Here is a 19,865-nt window from a genome sequence, read left to right as displayed (position 1 = left end):
AGGAGATATTGATGGTACGTAGGGTGTGTCTGTGTGACAAATGAGCAGAAATGCTCCCTTGGCCTCACAACTGACTTTTCCCACTAGGGTTGGTGCACACTTGTGTAGAATCTTTACACCGGCCAATAGCCAGCAAACGATCATTCTTAAGAATAACATACTAACCTGTGTGCTGTCCCTTTAAAGTTTTTCCCACCCATGTGAACAGGATAAAAAATGAGCAAAGACTGACTTGTATATGGTTTATTGGTTTTCACTAAGTTCTTCATCTCTTGACCTGTTTTGGAAAGGTATCTTTCTAGAAGCATTTATTTTTTGGCAGCGTTTTGATTAGATAGTCTGGAGCAAATGCCATCAGGAACCGTTTTAAAGAAGCGACATGCACCTTCTTTCTCCCAGCAGATTTTCAAAACTTGAAGTGGGGAAAAAAGTGCTTAAAACACTGAATTTATGAACAGTAAGAAGGCTTTACAGAAAAAATAGGAAGAGTTTCTAAGCAATTTTTTCAAGGTTTTTTGTTTTTTTAAGCACATCGGCTACAGAAAACTACAATAAAAATGGTGTAACGGTCCGTTTTTCACGGGCCAGAATCGCACAAATGTTTCATGAACAGTGACCGGTATGTCATCCATGTACAATGCGAGGATGTGATTTTCTAAGCATCCGTATGACGAGATTTTCTCGCCGGCTTGCAAAATGGACGTATAATGGATCCCAATGAGGTTTTAAAACACAAACGAAAGGATATACAGTATACACATAGAATACATATGTATATATAAATGTCATTGAGACACATATATATGTTTAGGCTGAGTTCACACGTGGCATTTTTTTCGCGTTTTCGTGGCGGTTTTAACCACATGATTTTGCCACAAAAACACGAAAAATAAGCATCCCATGCATTCCTATGGGATTCGGCAATGCTGTGCTAATGCTGCGGTTTTTACCGCGGCGGAATCGCTTCACGGTAAAAAAACGCAGCATGCTCATTAATTTAGCGGAATCGCGGCGATCCCGCACCTATAGGAATGAATTGTTCTGCTTACTTTCCACATGTGGCTGTGCACACCATGCGAAAAGTAAGCAGAACATTTGCGGATGGCACCCACGGTCCGAAGGAGAGGAGACTGTCCTCTGGGCTCTGGGTACCATATCCCTGTAAAAAATAGAATTTAAAATAAAAAATATTGTTATTCTTACCTTCCGGCGTCCCGCACAGCCTTCCCGCCTCTCTCAACGCTCCCGGTCCCAGTAATCCTTTGCGAGCGATGACGTCCATTCTCGCGGTCATCGCGAATGACCGCTAGACGTCGCGATCCCACGAGAACGGACGTCATCGTGGTAATTCGCATAAAGGATTACTGGGACCGGGAGCGTGGAGAGAGGCGGGAAGGCTGCGCGGGACGCCGGAAGGTAAGAGTAACAATATTTTTCTTTTAAGTTATTTTTTACATCCTATCTTTTACTACTGATGCCGCATAGGCAGCCTCAATAGTAAAAAGTTGGTCACACTCGTCAAACACTATGTTTGACGAGTGTGACCAACCTGTCAATCGGTTCTCCAAGCGATGCTACAGATCGCTTTGAAAACGCTAGCAATTCTGCAAGCTAATAACGCTTGCAAAATGCTAGTTTTTCTGCGGGAGAATCACGGGAATTTAAAATGTGATTGTCCCGCGGAATGGAATTCGGAATTCTCGCGGTAATTTCCGCGAGAGTTCTGCTATGTGTGAACCCAGCCTTATAGTTCATAGAGTTCTTCATAGCATAATAGCCGCTAAATCTTTACAGAACCTGACATGATATGACACATGGTTTACTTATAGTAAACCATGTCATATCAAAACGATATATATATATGTCAGTGTTTAATAAATTTATTAGTTTGTGTTAGTAAAATTGTGGACTCTAGGGGTTAAATTTAAGGCTATAATCTCGTAAAAAAAATTGTGTGGCTCCCGTGCAATTTTCTCCGCCAGTGAGTGAGGGCAGATATTAATAGTCTATGGAGGGACCATGGTTATTGGCTACCCCTGGCTACAAACATCTGCCCCCAGCCACCCCAGAAAAGGTGCATCTGGGGCACTTATCCTCTTTATTCCCACTGCCTTTAGAGGTGGCAAGTGGGTTAATAAGGAGTTAATGTCACCTTGCTATTGAAAGGTGACATTAAGCCGGGTTAATAATGGAGAGGTGTCAATAAGACACCTATCCATTATTAACCCTATAGTAGTAAAGGGTTAAAAAAAGATACACACACATTAATTAAAAATTATTTTAATGAAATAATTACTCAAAGTTTTTGACCAAATTTATTATGCTGCCAATCCAACAGATTCCCTTGTTCTCCTGTAACTAAAAATAATAAAAAAACAACAATATCCATACCACTCCACAGTTCAGTCAGGTCCCCCACTGCAATCCATCACAAAGGGTTAACTAGTTTACAACGGGGACCGGTGCTAATGCTACCGGCCCGGCTGTAAACCACTGCAGAATGAATGAATGAAATGTCTGCGCAGCCTCCCCGCTTGACCGAAGATGAACTGATTAGCGTAGGAAAGTTTCTGAACTTTTTACCATGCTGTCAGTTCACCTCAGGTCAGCCGGGGACTCCGCACAGCCTCAGTGACTACTGCTATTCTATAGATATTTAGTTAGATAGAGAGATATGGGATAGATAGATGATAGATATGGGACAGATAGATAGAAAGAAGAAATGAGATAGAAGGAATAAGATAGATAATAGATACATCTATGTATCTATAGATATATGTATCTATCTATAGATAGACAGATCTATCGATATATCTAGTTATCTATAGATATATCTATCTATAGATAGAAAAAATCTGTCTTAGGCTGGGGTCACACTTTACGAGAAACTCGTACGAGTCTCGCACCTCAATTACCTGGTACTGCCGCCGGCACTCGGACCGGAGCGTTCAGCCGCACAAAAAATACATGCAGCCGCACTCTCCGGTCCCGAGTATTGAGGTGCAAGACTCATGCGAGTTTCTCGCAAGTGTGACCCTGGCCTTAAACGCAAGATCTGTTTAATTTTAAAAAAATGGAAAAAAAAAAATTGCTTGGGCTCCCGCGCAATTTTCAAATCCAGAGTGGGAAAGCCGGAGACCGGGGTCCGGTGTTTATAGCCTGGGAAGAAGGTAATGCCCATGGATCTTCCCAGGCTATGAATATCAGCCTGCAGCTGTCTGCGTAGCCTTTACTGGCTATTAAAATAGGGGGCCCCCCTAAAAAAAATAATGTAGGGTCCCCCTATAATTAATAGCCAGAAAGGGTATAAAGGGGCCAAGGATATTGCCCCCCCTGCTACAGATACCAGCCCACAGCTGCCCCAGAAATGGTGCATCTCTAAGATGCGCCAATTCCAGCACTTAGCCTCTCTCTTCCCACTGCCATGTAGTGGTGGCATATGAGGTAATAAAGGGATTAGTGTCACCTTTGTATTGTAGGGTGACATTAAGCCCAGTTGATAATGGCGAGGCGTCAATAAGACACCTATCCATTATTAATCTTATAGTATCAAAGGGTTAAAAAACACACACACATAAGAATAAAGTATTTTAATGAAATAAAACACCACAGTTTTTCATAATTTTTATTTCACGCCTAATCCATTCAAAGCTATCGATCACTTGCAAAAAATTAGAAAAACAAACCAACAGTATACTCCCTGATCTGACGTAGTCCCTCTTTAATAATGAGTGTCCCACGACGATCTCCCCTATAGAGCTGTCACATCAGCAGATGTGACAGCTCTATAGGCCTCCAATGACACACTGACCGGAGATAACCCTCCCGCAGTGTATCATTGGAGTTAAGCCTCTCGCTTTTCGGCACTACAGCGTGAGAAAATTCTCAAGCTGTAGTGCCACAAAGTGACAGGATGAACTCCGGTGGCCTGTCGGCAGCAGAGTGATACAATGCAGAGGATCATCTCCGTCACTGTATCACCGGAGCCCCTGGAGAGTGGTCACATCTGCTGATGTGACTGCTCTCCACGGGTGATCGTTGTGGGACATTCGTTATTATATGGAATACATCGGACACAGGGAGTATATTGTTTGTTTATTTTTTAACTTTTTTTCAGGTGAGCGAGGGCTTCAGGGATTAGCAGTATATGGTAAGTATGGACTATATATGTGTGTATGTGTTTTTTTTGTTTTGTTTTTTTTTGTTATTTTTTACATTCAACACATTAGCCAGATGATGGGACTACTACTGGTGTCACTGTAGCAGGCATAGCCAGATGGGACTAGTAATCCCATCGGATGATGCCTGCCTACACACACAGCTTCACGCAGACACTGGCACACACACACATACACACACATAGTCTCATCCCACACTCTTCCCTCCTCCCGATCTGCAGTGTTTCTCCCGACATCCGCAGCAAATCCGCAGATCTTTTCCACACCTGCGGTTTTGCTGCGGATGTGCCTGTCAATGGGTGCAGAAACGCCAGAATTGCCATGCTGCGGAAAATAAAATGCTGCAAATCCGCGCGTTTTTTCCCGCAGCATGTGCCAACAAAACTCCATTTACAATAGACTGACATTGGCTGTGCACTATACTGTGCATTTGATGTGAATCCGCGCGTCCAAAAACGCTGCGGATCCACATCTAAATCCGCAACATGTGCACACAGCCTTAAAGTGACATGTTGCAGTTTGAAAAAACGCAGCAGTTTTCCAAATCAGTCAGGAAAAAGAAACAATGTGTGTGCAAAAAATTTCTGAAATCTCATAGCTTTTGCTAGTACTTTAAGGGTATGTGCACACTTTGCGGTTTCTGCTGCGTTTCCGCAGCGTTTTTGGCTCTGCAGAAACGCAGCAGATTCTGCTGCATTGTACAGTACCTTTATTTCCTATGGAAATAAAAAAAAAGCTGTGCACATGCTGCGTTTTTTTCCGCGCGGTTTTGCTGCGGTTTTCAAAACGCAGCATGTCAATTGTTTAGTGCAGAAACGCTGCAGTTTTACACCTCATCCATTATGAGGTGTAAAACCGCAGGGCAAAACCACAGAAAAAACGCAGATAAACCGCAGAAAAACCGCAGCACTTTGTCCTGCGGATTTCCTGCAGTTTTCTCTACAAAATCCACAGAGACAAAAAACTATGTGTGCACATACCCTTAAAGGCAGCTTAAAATTTGCATTAAAAACCGCAGCAAAAAAGCAACGTGTGAACATAGCCTTAGATGTCTTAGTTTCCTATGCATCGTGAGACTGAGCACTAACAGATACATGTATGTAATACATACGATGACAATAAAATCTTTGGATCATCAAAGATTGGTTGCATTGATCTAAAATGTAATGAAAGACTATACTCAATGTTGGTTGGGTGGAAGTGCATTTTGTCCAAATCCGTTATGGCTATAATTTTAAGAAAGAAAATGATTCAAGATAAATATACTGCTCATGCACTTCGATGCTTTGTGAATGCATATGTATCAAGAATTTGAAGACTATCCCTTCATTATTTTTTTTTTTTTTCCTGCAACTTTAAAGAGATAACCAGATCATGTTGAAAGAGAAACCATTAATCTTCCTCCCTTCTACTGAACTAAAGCTTGTTATAAAGCCATGCATTTTGTTTTCACAGAATGGCTGATAAACTGATTCGTATCTAAAATAGACCCTTGCAGAGAGTTTCTGTCTCGGATTGTAACTCTCACCACTCAAAGTTCAAGGACCTGACAAGCCCTTGTAGAGGAGACAGACATGGCAACTGTGAAATTCCCGTTGTAGATGTTTAACCTTCTGGTTTGCTTTCTTCCATCTATTTGTGATCATAACAGCCTTATCTGAAAAATGATGATGGATTGTTGTACACCCAAAAAATATCTTTGGTTTTATGGGCACCGTGAAGTAGTCTGCAACACGCTGAAGATTTTTTTCATATGTGATAAAGGGAGATTGAACAAAACATTGAAATAGGCGAACTATAACGCTTTGTTTACACTAACCGATCATTGATCACTTTATAGCCTGTTTACACTGGCTGATCGTTGGTCACTTTATAGCCTATTTACACTGGGCGATCAGCAGTCGTTTTATAGCCTGTGTATACTGGCCGATCGGTGGTCGCTTAATAGCCTGTTTACACTGGCCAAATCGGTGGTCGCTATATAACCTGTTTACACTGACCTATCAGCAGTCGGTTTATAGCCTGTTTATCCTGGCCGATCGGCGGTCGCTTTATAGCCTGTTTACCCTGGCCGATCAGCGGTTGCTTTATAGCCTGTTTACACTGGCCGATCGGTGGTCGCTTTATAGCCCGTTTACACTGGCCCATCAGCGGTCGCTATATAGCCTGTTTACCCTGACCTATCGGCGGTCGCTTTATAGCCTGTTTACCCTGGCCGATCGGCGGTCGCTTTATAGCCTGTTTACACTGGCCGATCGGTGGTCACTTTATAGCCTGTTTACACTGGCCGATCGGTGGTCACTTTATAGCCTGTTTACACTGGCCGATCGGTGGTCACTTTATAGCCTGTTTACCCTGGCCGATCGGCGGTCGCTTTATAGCCTGTTTACACTGGCCGATCGGTGGTCACTTTATAGCCTGTTTACACTGGCCGATCGGTGGTCACTTATTAACTTGTTTACACTGACTGATCAGCGGTCGCTTTATAGCCTGTTTACACTGGCCCGACACACTTCCAATGTGCACAAGATGATGATTGGGGTGTGATGAAGTCAGCATGTAAAGAGCTAATTGCAATGTCCTCACTTGCCAGCCAGATGTGCACTACATGTCGCACCATGGCATTTGCCGGAAATGTGAAACAGTCAGTTTCAAGGAGTTAAATATTTGTTTGTTTTTACGCATAGTCATTAAGAGTTAATGTGATCCTCTAGGATCTGTTGCAGTCTGTTTTGACTCCATTATGAACGTTGATTCTACTCTCAACAGAGTATTCCACAAAGAATAAATATGCAGCACTCACCACGTATTATAATCCATGAAGATATTTATTGATAACATAGTTGGAAGGTATACAGCAATTATAATTATTGACTTAGAATTGGGTTGGCCAGGTTTGCTAAAGTGTCCATTGCTTTGACCAGTTCTTCCCTATAAAAAAAACTAAGGACTCTGTAATGTAGGTCTGTAATGTGCCTCTAATACTGCAGTCAGCATAGTTGCTGGCTACTGCAGATTTGTTCCTATTCGAATAACTAAAAGTGGATCTGCAGCACCCAGCTGGGGCCACTACACATTTGACCGAGCTACGCTATTCACCTCCTCAAATGCTAACACCCACCCAGAAATGGCACTGAGAACAGCTCCTCAGTGAGGGTGTCCGGTTTTGGACACCTACCAATATGCTATTGATAACTTATCTGTTAATCTTTATAAAAGTAATGGTGTAATCCTTTAGAGTACCGTATAATTTTTTAAATGTATACATTAGACTTGCATATGCACATTGCCATAAACTCACTTCCCACAATTTTCTTTATATTATTACTTCATATATATTACTTTTAGATTTATTTTATGTATATATGGTACCTTAAATGGTTAGCTAAAAAAGCAACTACAAGTTTAGAGACACTGGCTCTGTTGTCTCACTCAGATCATAACAATAAATAATAATAATTTTAGAAAGTTTTACATGGGAACTTATCACCTGAGCAGAGTTCCTTGCCTTAGGGCTTCAGTCCCTATCCACGCTGAAGTTCCTACAGTGAATAGGCCGGATGGGTGAAGGTATTGGGTTGAAGGTCCTATCCACGCTGAAGTTCCTACAGTGAATAGGCTGGATGGGTGGAGGTATTGGGTTGAAGGTCCTATCCACGCTGAAGTTCCTACAGTGAATAGGCCGGATGGGTGAATGTATTGGTTGAAGGTCCTATCCACGCTGAAGTCCCTACAATGAATAGGCCGGAGGTATTGGGTTGAAGTTCCTATCCACGCTGAAGTCTCTACAGTGAATAGGTCGGATGGGTGGGGTTATTGGGTTGAAGGTCCTATCTACGCTGAAGTCCCTACAGTGAATAGGCCGGATGGGTGGGGTTATTGGGTTGAAGGTCCTATCCACACTGAAGTCCCTACAGTAAATAGGCCGGATGGGTGGAGGTGTTGGGTTGAAAGTCCTATCCATGCTGAAGTCCCTACAGTGAATAGGCTGGATGGGTGGAGGTATTGGGTTGAAGGTCCTATCCATGCTGAAGTCCCTACAGTGAATAGGCCGGATGGGTGGGGTTATTGGGTTGAAGGTCCTATCCACACTGAAGTCCCTGAAGTAAATAGGCTGGATGGGTGGAGGTATTGGATTGTAGGTCCCTGCATATAAATTCTCTATGTGGGTACAGCACTATGTTTAAGATGTTGTGGGCAAGTCTCACTTTGTCCAGTGCTACAATCAGAAAGAACTGTGGTGGTCCATTGGTTGATTCAACTGCACCCAATTTGGTAAGGTATATACCGTAATCTAATGGGAGTGTTACTTATTGGTTACCATGAAAAGGAATCATGTGCATATTGACAGATTGTTAAAGCGAAAAAAAAAAAAAAAAAAATCGCTAAATTAATGCTAAAAAAATGTGCAACGTTTCAAACAGTTTTATGGCAAAAACTGGTTGATGAACCCAGCCTGATGTTGGTCTTTCTCAATAGTGCAGACCCGGACTTTGCACCTCAAACTAGAAGTAATCATAATTCTCCAATTCTCTATTGAAAAAAGATTTTTCTGTTATTCTCACATTTTTTATATTTTTTTTTTGCTTTTGCTGGATGTATTTAGACTCATTAAAACCTCCTTATTGTACTTTTTATTGTTTCCCAAAGTGAACTATTGACATACCAGAGGCCATTACCGGATCTCTTGATATGTAGACCTCATAGAAAAACTATAAATGGCTCGTAGTTTATGCCAGAAACAAATGTGCGACTGTGTAGAATGGAATGTTCTGGAAAGCTCTCCAGCGGGCACAGAGCGCAAACAGCTGTTAAGGTCCTGAAATGCAGACTCCTTACACGCTCCTCCATGAGTTTACGCAGCACGGCTGAGCTTAGAGGTCCTGAAAAGCAAAGACTCCCATGTATTATCTTTGGTGTTCCCTTGTTTCTGCCCTTAGTCTGCACTGGTTTTATTTTACTGACGCATTACATTCCCACAAGTACAGTGCATTTTAGGAGCAAAACATATACGTTATTTACACATTGGCCGTATTATATTGTATTCACCACACTGTACTACTCTGCTATTGAGGATGAAAGGAGACGTGTACGCACAACGCCAGGTTTTTGGTTCACTTGGAAGGAATCCCTATTGTGGTCAGCTTGTGTTCCTTGCATCGTAACGGGAAACCATGCACTTACGGTAACTGGAAGTCATATTTTCATGCCAGTTCTCACAGATGTAACAGTAAAAATGTTCTTTTCACTTGTAGACCTAATTTTTAAGTATAGTCCACCGCATAAAAACATCTACAAAGATAGATAGAAAGAGATTGGGACTGAATTTAGAGAATTGGTCTTTTCAACAATAGATCACACTCCTAATCTAGTATGTGTGCCCAGTATACGGTAATATTCACCATGCCCACTATATACAATAATAACACTAATAACATTTCTACATTAGCTGTTATTCCGTTAAAACATTTGTTTCCCGCTAATTTTCAGCCGTTACTTAGATGCTTTTGTCAGTTACCATAAAGCTTGACAGCTGTTGACGATGACCACAATGCAGATCTGGCTGGAACTGTCAAGCCGTAAAATTACACCGCTGTGCCTCATTGTGCACCCAGTCGGACGGTAACGACAGGTGAATAGTTTGCTAATTGGCTTCAGCACACGCTGCACTAGTGGCAAATTGGAGAAAACTGATTTAATTGATTTTTTTTTTTGCTTCTTTGAATAGATTGGATGCAAGCAAGAGGGATTTTAGAAAGACAAAAAAAGTGCAAATTGCCTCTTCAGAGACAAAGAGGACTTAATTCTATAGCGCCACCTGTTGGTAGTAGCGATCCTACAAGTCACAATCTACCCTTTAACGAGTCTTGTAATATGACTTGGGATAAAGCCAAATCAGAATCTCAGTTTGCAGACACGGTGTTTCAGGCTATTGGCCCTCGTCAGTGCAAAGTATGAGAACTGATTTGGCTAGGCTGGAGGCTCTGGACTGAGGTCTAAGGGGTAAGGTTTCTCCTTGTGGAGAGTAACATGCCAGCTCTACCAACAGGTGGTACTATAGAGTTCAAGTCCTCTTTCATTCTGAAGAGGCAATTTGCATATTATTTTCCCAGAGAAGCATTGCACGGCGAATAAGAATCCTTACCTTGACAAGCCTGAGCTGGTATGTCACTCTCCACAAGGAGAAACCTTACCCCTTAGACCATTGTTTTTCAACCTTTCTAATGCCGTGGCCCCGTAATACAGTTCCTCATGTTGCGGTGACCCCAAACCAAAATATAATTTTGGTGGCTACTTTAAAACTGTAATTTTAAATTATTAACCTTTTTTTACACCAGCAGGCTGTCTCACAGGCTCTCCGCCTCTTGCCTCTCCGCCTCCTAGGCTTCTGTCCTCTGGCGCTTGCTGTGTCCGCCCACTGATGACGTCAGCAAGCGCCGGACACACGTAATACGCTGCTATGGACTGTGGAGCGCTCCCCCCGCCCCTTAGGCCCCGGACGGATGATGCAATAATGTCTGCACATGCGCGCAGGCATTCAGTTTGGAACGTGCATCCATAACTGCATGCATTCTAGCTGAATAGCGCTGCTGCAGACGGTAGCACGACTTCTCAGCGGCTAAAGCTATCGGAAATATGTATTTTCCGATGGCTTTAGGCGACCCATGTGTTTTGGTCGTTCGACCCCCAGGTTGAGAACCGCTGCCTTAGACCTAAAAAAAAAAAAAAAAAAAAAAGTGAAAGAGAAAGTACTAAGTACATAAAGTAAAGGACGGAAAGAAATGTTAAATGTGTAAGTTGCCCCTTATGTTCTTGATCTCTAGGGTTCTGAGAACTAGGTCTCTGAAGAGATGGTCCTACAGTCATGGCCAAAAGTTTAGAGAATGACACAAATATTATATTTTCACATGATCTGCTGGCCTCTGGTTTTTATGTGTGTTTGTCAGATGTTTTTATCACATACAGAAATATAATTGCAATCATATTATGAGTAACAAAAGGTTATATTGACAGTTAGAATGAGTTAATGCAGCAAGTCAATATTTGCAGTGTTGACCCTTCTTCTTCAGGACCTCAGCAATTCTCCCTGGCATGCTCTCAATCAACTTCTGGATCAAATCCTGACTGATAGCAGTCCATTCTTGCAAAATCAATGCTTTTATTTTGCCTGAATTTGAAGGTTTTTGTTTGTCCACCCGTCTCTTGATGATTGACCACAAGTTCTCAATGGGATTAAGATCTGGGGAGTTTCCAGGCCATGGTCCCAAAATCTCTGTTTTGTTCCCTGAGCCATTTAGTTATCACCTTTGCTTTATGGCAAGGTGCTCCATCATGTTGAAAAAGGCATTGTTGTTCGCCAAACTGCTCTTGGACGGTTGGGAGAAGTTGCTCTTGGAGGACATTCTGGTACCATTCTTTATTCATGGCTGTGTTTTTAGGCAAGACTGAGAGAGAGCCCATTCCCTTGGCTGAGAAGCAACCCCACACATGAATGGTTTCAGGATGCTTGACAGTTGCATGAGACAAGACTGGTGGTAGCGCTCACCTGGTCTTCTCCGAATAAGCCGTTTTCCAGATGTCCCAAACAATCGAAAAGGGGATTCATCAGAGAAAATGACTTTATCCCAGTCCTCAGCAGTCCACTCCCTGTACCTCTTGCAGAATATCAGTCTGTCCATGATGTTTTTTCTGGAGAGAAGTGGCTTCTTTGCTGCCCTCCTTGAGACCAGGCCTTGCTCCAAGAGTCTCCACCTCACAGTGCATGCAGATGCACTCACACCTGCCTGCTGCCATTCCTGAGCAAGCTCTGCACTGCTGGTAGCCCGATCCCGCAGCTGAAACACTTTTTTAAGAGACGGTCCTGGCGCTTGCTGGTCTTTCTTGGGCGCCCTGGAGCATTTTTGGCAACAAGGGAACCTCTCTCCTTGAAGTTCTTGATGATGCGATAGATTGTTGACTGAGGTGCAATCTTTCTAGCTGCGATACTCTTCCCTGTTAGGCCATTTTTGTGCAGTGCAATGATGACTGCACGTGTTTCTTTAGAGGTAACCATGGTTAACAGAAGAGAAACAATGATGTCAAGCACCAGCCTCCTTTTAAAGTGTCCAGTGGTGTCATTCTTACTTAATCATGACAGATTGATCTCCAGCCCTGTCCTCATCAACACCCACACCTGTGTTAATGGAGAAATCACTGAAACGATGTTAGCTGGTCCTTTTAAGCAGGGCTGTGGAGTCGGTAAGCCAAACCTGCGACTCCGACTCCTCAATTTCCCTTACACCGACTCCACGACTCCGACTCCGACTCCCACACATATTGCTTATATTTAAGTGAAAAATTTATTGTAGTACAATGTGAACCTCAGACATTTAATCATTTTTATGATCCCATAATCAAGATATTTAGATAGAACAGAATATATATTGGTGTACTACCCGGTTTTCATTCTTTTTGGTACAGATACGATATGGATAGACAGATATGGATAAATGGATAGAGCAGATTTCTAATCTGCTTTTGCTATTGAAAACATTATCTATGAGCTCAAAAACCTTTCAGGTGATGCGGTTTTTTAAAAAGATGATCAGCTTTTGCAGCTGAAAAACGTATCCTCAAAAAACACAGGAAAAACGCTGTGTGTGAATGTAGCCTTAGATCAGGAATAGAACAGCCATTTATAGGACATTTCATAACTTTCCCAAATTCCTATGAAAAAATATTCAGCACATCCTGCATTGAATTACTGTACCCAATTTATTATATATTTTAGGAGTCGGAGTCGGTCCATTTTATACCGACTCCAACTCCGACTCTGACTCCACCAAAATGAGCACCGACTCCGACTCCACAGCCCTGCTTTTAAGGCAGGGCTGCAATGATGTTGAAATGTGTTTTGGGGGATAAAGTTCATTTTCTAGGCAAATATTGACTTTGCAAGTAATTGCTGTTAAGCTGATCACTCTTTATAACATTCTGGAGTAGATGCAAATTGCCATTAGAAAAAATGAAGCAGTAGACTTTGTAAAAATTAATATTTGTGTCATTCTCTAAACTTTTGGCCATGACTGTACATATGTACTGCTGCTCCATTCATTCTTTTCGAAGTTCCGAGTACCAGCTGAGCACAGCTCTCGATTATCTCTGGCGGTCCCATTAGCAATGAATGCATTGCAGTGTACATGACCACTGCCCCATTCACACATGCAGTGTTCTGTGCCTGCACAGCCTGATACTCGCCCTATGACGTCCTAATCCCACACTGCCTTGTAATTCCGGCCAGTGCCAGGATCGGAACATCACAGGTCGTGTGCAATCTCCTTTACAGGCGGAGGTCTGGACCAGCTGAACACTGGTGCAGGAGAAGTCAATCATCTCAGTGGGGGTTTCAAGTGGGTCTTGTGACCCAACACTGTGCTACAGACGTCAATATTCCCATGGGACGTGTCTACATGAACAGTGAGCCTACCACTGATATTGAAATCGCATAAATGGGGGTAGCTAAGGTAGAATAGTCCTAGAGAGCTAGAGTTTAGGAATTTAATTATTCAGATTAGCGCTCTGGGAGCGAGCGCTGGCAGCGCATGCTGGAGCCCGGAGGGGCAGTAACGGACTAGAAGAACTACATGTCAGCAAACCAGTCGTGCGGTAGTGCCTTCAGGGTGCTAAGAGGGGACTAGGATTTGCTTAAAATGTATGTGGATGGCTTTGATGCCATGTTTATTTCATATGAAATATGTCAAGTTTAATGATGAGTGAATGTGCTGGGATAAGATGTCTGAGCACGCTCGTGTGCTAACCGAGTGTCTTCGGCGTGCTATAAAAATATGTTCAAGTCCCTGCGGCTGCATGACTCACGGCTGTTACAGACGCAACGTATGCAGGGATTGCCTAACAAACAGGCCACCCCTGCATGTGTTGTGGCTGTTGAAAAGCCGCGAGACATGCAGCCGCAGGGACTTAAAAGTATTATTCGAGCATGCCGAAGACACTTGGTTAGCACATGATTATGCTTAGATAACTCCTTATCCCAGCACGTTCGCCCATCACCAGTGAAGTTCTTTTCTGGATGTTTGGTTCAGTTGGATCAGGAGTGGATGCATTGTGGTTGTGCATGTACCCCATTTCCTTTTATCATATCCCATCAGTTTGAATTTGATGGATGTGTCTTTTTGTCAACTATAATAAATAAGGAACTATATTGATAATGAGTTTGGACTTGTCTAGCAATGAGAGTGGAACTTCTACAGGTCAGATCCTTCTTTTCCCTGACATCCATCCTTAGGCGAAGATTCGATAATCCACTATATATCAATGATACTCGACCAATTAAAATAAAGTCATCTGTTTTTATCTGTGTATGGGGTCCTTAACACAAGCCTACTAATTGTAGAAATAAGATGATGTCTCGTTGTCAGCATTTCTGCACCATCTAAGGTAAACATGGACCAACCGGTGACACTAAACGACCACCGTCTGGTAAATATCTACCATTCAACAGTCATTTAAATAACTGTTAACACAGGTAGACCTGTATCGACCTCAAATATGCACTGATCATTCTATGATGGATCAAACAGTACACATAGGCTTCCATTATTCTCGGCAGCACAAAGTCATGTTTACACAGGACGATGTGCTGTCGAGAATGATGATCTCTTGTTTAGCAGAAAAGTTCATTTCATCCAATGGATGTTTGAAAGATAATCGTGAATAATTATCGTTATCCTCGAGTGTAAATGTACCCATACTCTTTTCTTTATTACCTTGGGTCACACTACTTTAGGTGTGTATCTCATTTCAAATAAAAGTTTGTGTTGATTTTCAAATTTGGTGCATGTTGGGTTGTAGCCCTATTATTTATTCTAATTGTGACTTTTCTCCAGAAGCCCTAAAATGTTTCAGATTAGGCATATGCTTCAAGGTCAGTTTTAGCAATGAGAATATTTCAGAGCTCTGATTGCGCTTTATTGTGTTCAGATAATAAAATGAACATCTTATTGGCGTTTCCTCCCAGACTTTGCTACTTTGCTAACAGTTCCTTTACGTACAAAAGACGTGATAATAATGGATTTACCTGTTTATTTAGTTTCTTTTTTTAATAGATTTCAATTTTGTCGTGTAACAGTTGAGCTTTTATCCATGGTCATACCGCAGATGATATAAAAGTGCTAGAAATATCGTCCTTTCTCTTGGTGACTTTGAAAACGTTCTGCTATAATGCACTGAAGGTGATTATTGAATGTAAGGATAATGATTACATAGTACAGTCACCCATCAAAGAGAGTGGAGGAGCTTATGACAAATGCGTTTACCCATGGAGAACCATGAGCATAGAGGAAATAGGTTCTGCAATTTGTGGAGGATATTAGAAGCTATTTATGTATTCACTTGCATTACCTTTGCCTATCTAACTTGTCCTTTCTTCCTTATTCCCTCAGAATTCAATACGGCATAATTTGTCTCTGCATAGCAGATTTATTCGAGTTCAAAACGAGGGCACCGGAAAAAGCTCTTGGTGGATGATCAACCCAGACGGGGGAAAAGGTGGAAAGGCACCCAGACGGCGTGCGGTATCTATGGACAACAGTAACAAATACACTAAGAGCCGGGGGAGAGCCGCAAAGAAAAAAGCGTCCATGCAGGTGGTCCAGGATACTGCCGATGACAGCCCTTCACAGCTAAAATGGCCGGGAAGCCCTACATCACGGAGCAGTGATGAGCTGGATGCATGGACAGATTTCCGCTCTCGTACAAACTCTAATGCCAGCACGATAAGTGGCCGTTTATCTCCAATCCCAGCTACCACTGAACTTGATGATGTTCAAGATGATGACTCTCCTATATCCCCCATGTTGTATAGTCCTGGCAGTATGTCTCCATCCTTAAGTAAACCATCCACAGTGGAGTTGCCAAGGATAACGGATATGGCTGGAACCATGAACTTAAATGATGGTTTAACAGATAACCTTATGGACGATTTGCTGGATGACATTTCCCTTACTTCTTCTCAGCAGTCATCGCCTGGTGTGGGCATGCAGAGAAGTTCCAGCTTTACCTATGGCACTAAGGGCTCAAGCCTCAGCTCTCCATCCAGTAGCTTCAATAACACAAGTAGCTTCAATTTTCCTTTGACCTCTTTGCGTCAGTCCCCAATGCAAACCATACAAGAGAACAAACAAGCGACCTTCTCTTCCATAAATCATTACAGTAATCAGTCTCTACAGGACCTTCTTACCACTGACTCACTTAGCCATAGTGATGTTTTAATGACTCAATCTGATCCACTTATGTCCCAGGCCAGTACTGCAGTCACTGCTCAGAATTCCCGTAGAAATATAATTTTGAGGAATGACCCAATGATGTCTTTTGCCGCTCCGTCCAACCAAGGTGGAGGTCTGGTTAATCAAAACTTGCTTCACCACCAGCAGCAGTCCCACAGTTCATTTCTTGGTGGCAGCCGTGCCTTCTCAAACAGCATAAATAACATTGGTTTAAATGACAGCAACAACTTGGACTCATCCAAACACCAGCAGCAGTCCTCTGTCAGTCATTCTATGCAAGCCCTATCAGACACGCTCTCAGGGTCCTTGTACACAGGCATGAACCTTCCAGTGCATGAAAAGTTCCCAACTGATTTGGACCTGGAAATTTTCAATGGGAGCTTGGAGTGCGACATGGAAACGATCATTCGAAATGAACTCATGGATGCGGATGGGCTGGATTTTAACTTTGACACCCTCATCTCTGCACAGAATGTCAGCTTAACTGTGGGCAACTTCACAGGTGCTAAGCAGACATCATCACAAAGTTGGGTACCAGGTTGATGAAAGTGATTGAAGAGTGACCTTGCCAGGTCAGTGATATCTATAAAATTAGTTTTGGAAATAAATGGCTACAGCTACAGCTTTTAGATAATTGAATATTATTTTCACCTTGAAAGCTTTCAGATAAATTGTGCTCCTAGTTTTGTGTAATTGAAAATGTAATTTGCCTTTACAAGCTTCATCCCATTGCCTTTCGTGTTGCCTGTTGCCACAAATCTTTCTAGATAGTTTTGATTAAAGCCTCCTTAAAGGGAACCTGTCAGCAGGATTGTGCTCAGTAACCTACAGACACTGTCAGGTCGGCGCCGTTATACTGATTATAATGTTTCTTTGGTTGATGAAATCCGTCTTGTGGTTGTTTCTTTATTTTCAATTTTGAGTTAATGATATGTCCATGCTCCGGGACGGCCTGTGGGGGTCTTCATCTGGTGCTCTAATAAGGTATTTATAATGAAGACTGCTGACAGGTCACGGATCCCTCACTGACCTGCCCCCTAGGTTACATAATGAATATTCTATATATATTGGAAAAAAAATCCCATATCATTAACTCAAAACTGAAAATAAATGTTAAAGAACAATCACAAGATGGATTTCATCAACCAAGGTATCATTTTAATCAGTATAACGGCGCCGACCTGACACTGTAGGTTACTGTGCACAATCCTGCTGACAGGTTTCCTTTAACTACTCTCTTCTGCTCAGGTATTCTTCTCCCCCAGTGTCTGAACATACACACTCATTCTGTTACATTTCTTAATTTGTCACTGCTTACAAATTTGCCTAACCCCCTTCAGACATTGGGCGTAATAATACGCCGATGTCGTACACCCTCCCTTTGATGTGGGCTCCGGCGGTGAGTCTGCATCTTTCCCGGCACATGTCAGCGGTTTTGAACAGCTGACGTGCCTGGAACAGCCGCAGGTGGAATCGCGATCCACCCATGGCTATTAACCTGTTAAATGCCACTGTCAAACTCTAACAACGGCATTTAACATGCGCTTCCGGCAGTCCACCCATCGGTGGCCCCCGTCACGTGATCACGGGTCACCAATGGTTGGCATGACAACCAGAGGTCTCCTGCAGACCTCTCGCTGTCAGTGCCGAATTGCTATAAGCACCGTCTGGTGGTCGGGGCTCATAGCAAATCAGCAAAATTCTGCTACATACAGGTGATCTGATCATTGCCTGTATGTAGCATAGCCGATAAGGTTATGGCAGATTCTAGTCTCCCATGGAGACTATCGAAGCATGCCAAAAGTAAAAAAAAAAAAAAAGTTTTTAAAAATATTAAAAAAAATATTTATTTTTTGCCCCATTTAAAATAAAACAATAAAAAAATCAAACAAACACATATTTGGTATCGCGGTGTTCAGAATCGCCCGATCTATCAATAAAAAAAAGGATTAACCTGATTGCTAAACGGCGTAGCAAGAAAGAAAGTAAAAGCGCCAGAATTACGGGTTTTTTTGTCGCCGCGACATTGCATTAAAATGCAATAACAGGTGATCAAAACATTATATCTGCACCAAAATGGTATCATTAAAAACGTCAGCTCAGCTCGCAAAAAATAAGCCCTCACCCAACCCAAGATCACGAAAAATGGAGACACTGCGGTTCTCGGAAAATGGCACAATTTTTTTTTTTTTAACAAAGTTTGGAATTTTTTTCACCACTTAGATAAAAAAGAACCTAGACATGTTTGGTGTCTATGAACTCGTAATGACCTGGAGAATCATAATGGCAGGTAAGTTTTAGCATTTAGTGAATCTAGCAAAAAAGCCAAACAAAAACAAGTGTGGGATTCCACTTTTTTTGCATTTTCACCACACGTTGAATTTTTTCCCCTTTTTCCCTTACACGATATGTTAAAACCAGTGCTGTCGTCCAAAACTGCAACTCGTCCCGCAAAAAAAAAGAAGCCCTCACATGGCCATATTGACAGAAAAATAGAAAAGTTATGGCTCTGGGAAGAAGGGGAGCAAAAAACGAAAATACCTCGAGGGGTTAAGGCGTTAAAGAACACTACCTTCAAAACTTGGATCCTTTTAGTATATTGCAATCGTATTATACAGCACTGTGTACTTACAATTGCACATTTTGACGTTCTACCCCCTGATTTATTCGGTTTTCCATTAGATCTATAAAATCACGTGATTAATAACTGACTAGCTGAATCATTTTAAGCTCTATGTAGAAACAGGAGGTCAATTTTCCCTGCATGAGTTCTGTCACTGCAAAGGTCCCCAGCATGAGGGAGGGAGGAAGCAGCTGGGTCACGAGATGAAGAGATGAATGATTTCTGCAGGGAAGTGAAACTACCTGCTTCCAAATAGAGCAGAGAAAAGAGAAGAATTAGCTGGGTAGAAAGGCAAAATGAGCAATTGTAAGTACACAGTGCTGTATTATAATAATATGATTGCAATATATTAAGAGGATAAAATCTTTGATGAGAGTGCTTCTTTAAGGAAATGTTGTGAGCAGAGAGAAAGATAAGTAACAGAATGTGTGAAATAAATGGTAAGGTCACTGCTCCTGACAAGGTCAACACACTATTCTGCTGCAGCTGCTATTGAAGTTCAATGCATCGTGCTAATGACAAATTGAGTGAAACAGCTTTTACACATGTTACTGCATTAAAAAAAGAATTTAAAAAAATCTCTTGAACCTGAGTGGTGGCTTTTCTATAAGCATCATGTAAATTCAATTTGGATGTTTCATAGCGATGTCTAGCTGCAAAAAAAAAATGGCTAAGACCAGGATCACAGATGCGAGGAATAGCATAGCAATACATGGAGCCACACGCTCCGCTCCCGAGTGCCGGCGGCAGTGCCGGGTATTAGCATGTGAGACTCGGCAGTAT

At 42.2% G+C, this 19,865-nt stretch overlaps 1 protein-coding gene across 2 annotated transcripts in view; it reads left to right on the top strand.

The window, feature by feature from the left end:
* FOXO3 (forkhead box O3) overlaps positions 1-19,865 on the top strand; it is a 148,866-nt gene that overhangs the window by 90,388 nt on the left and 38,613 nt on the right. For both annotated transcript variants that reach the window (XM_073576052.1, XM_073576053.1), the window contains exon 2: positions 15,617-17,031. In XM_073576052.1, the coding sequence (XP_073432153.1) occupies positions 15,617-17,002 (1,386 nt within the window). In that variant the 3' untranslated portion in view covers positions 17,003-17,031. The remainder of the gene's footprint in view (positions 1-15,616; positions 17,032-19,865) is intronic.

This window comes from Dendrobates tinctorius, unplaced genomic scaffold (assembly GCF_039654945.1).
Source record: "Dendrobates tinctorius isolate UK_male_01 unplaced genomic scaffold, ASM3965494v1 ptg000046l, whole genome shotgun sequence".
In the NCBI taxonomy this organism is placed as follows: Eukaryota; Metazoa; Chordata; class Amphibia; order Anura; family Dendrobatidae; genus Dendrobates; species Dendrobates tinctorius.
Note: the sequence above shows the minus strand (reverse complement) of the source record. Positions and strands in the feature narration are given on the sequence as shown.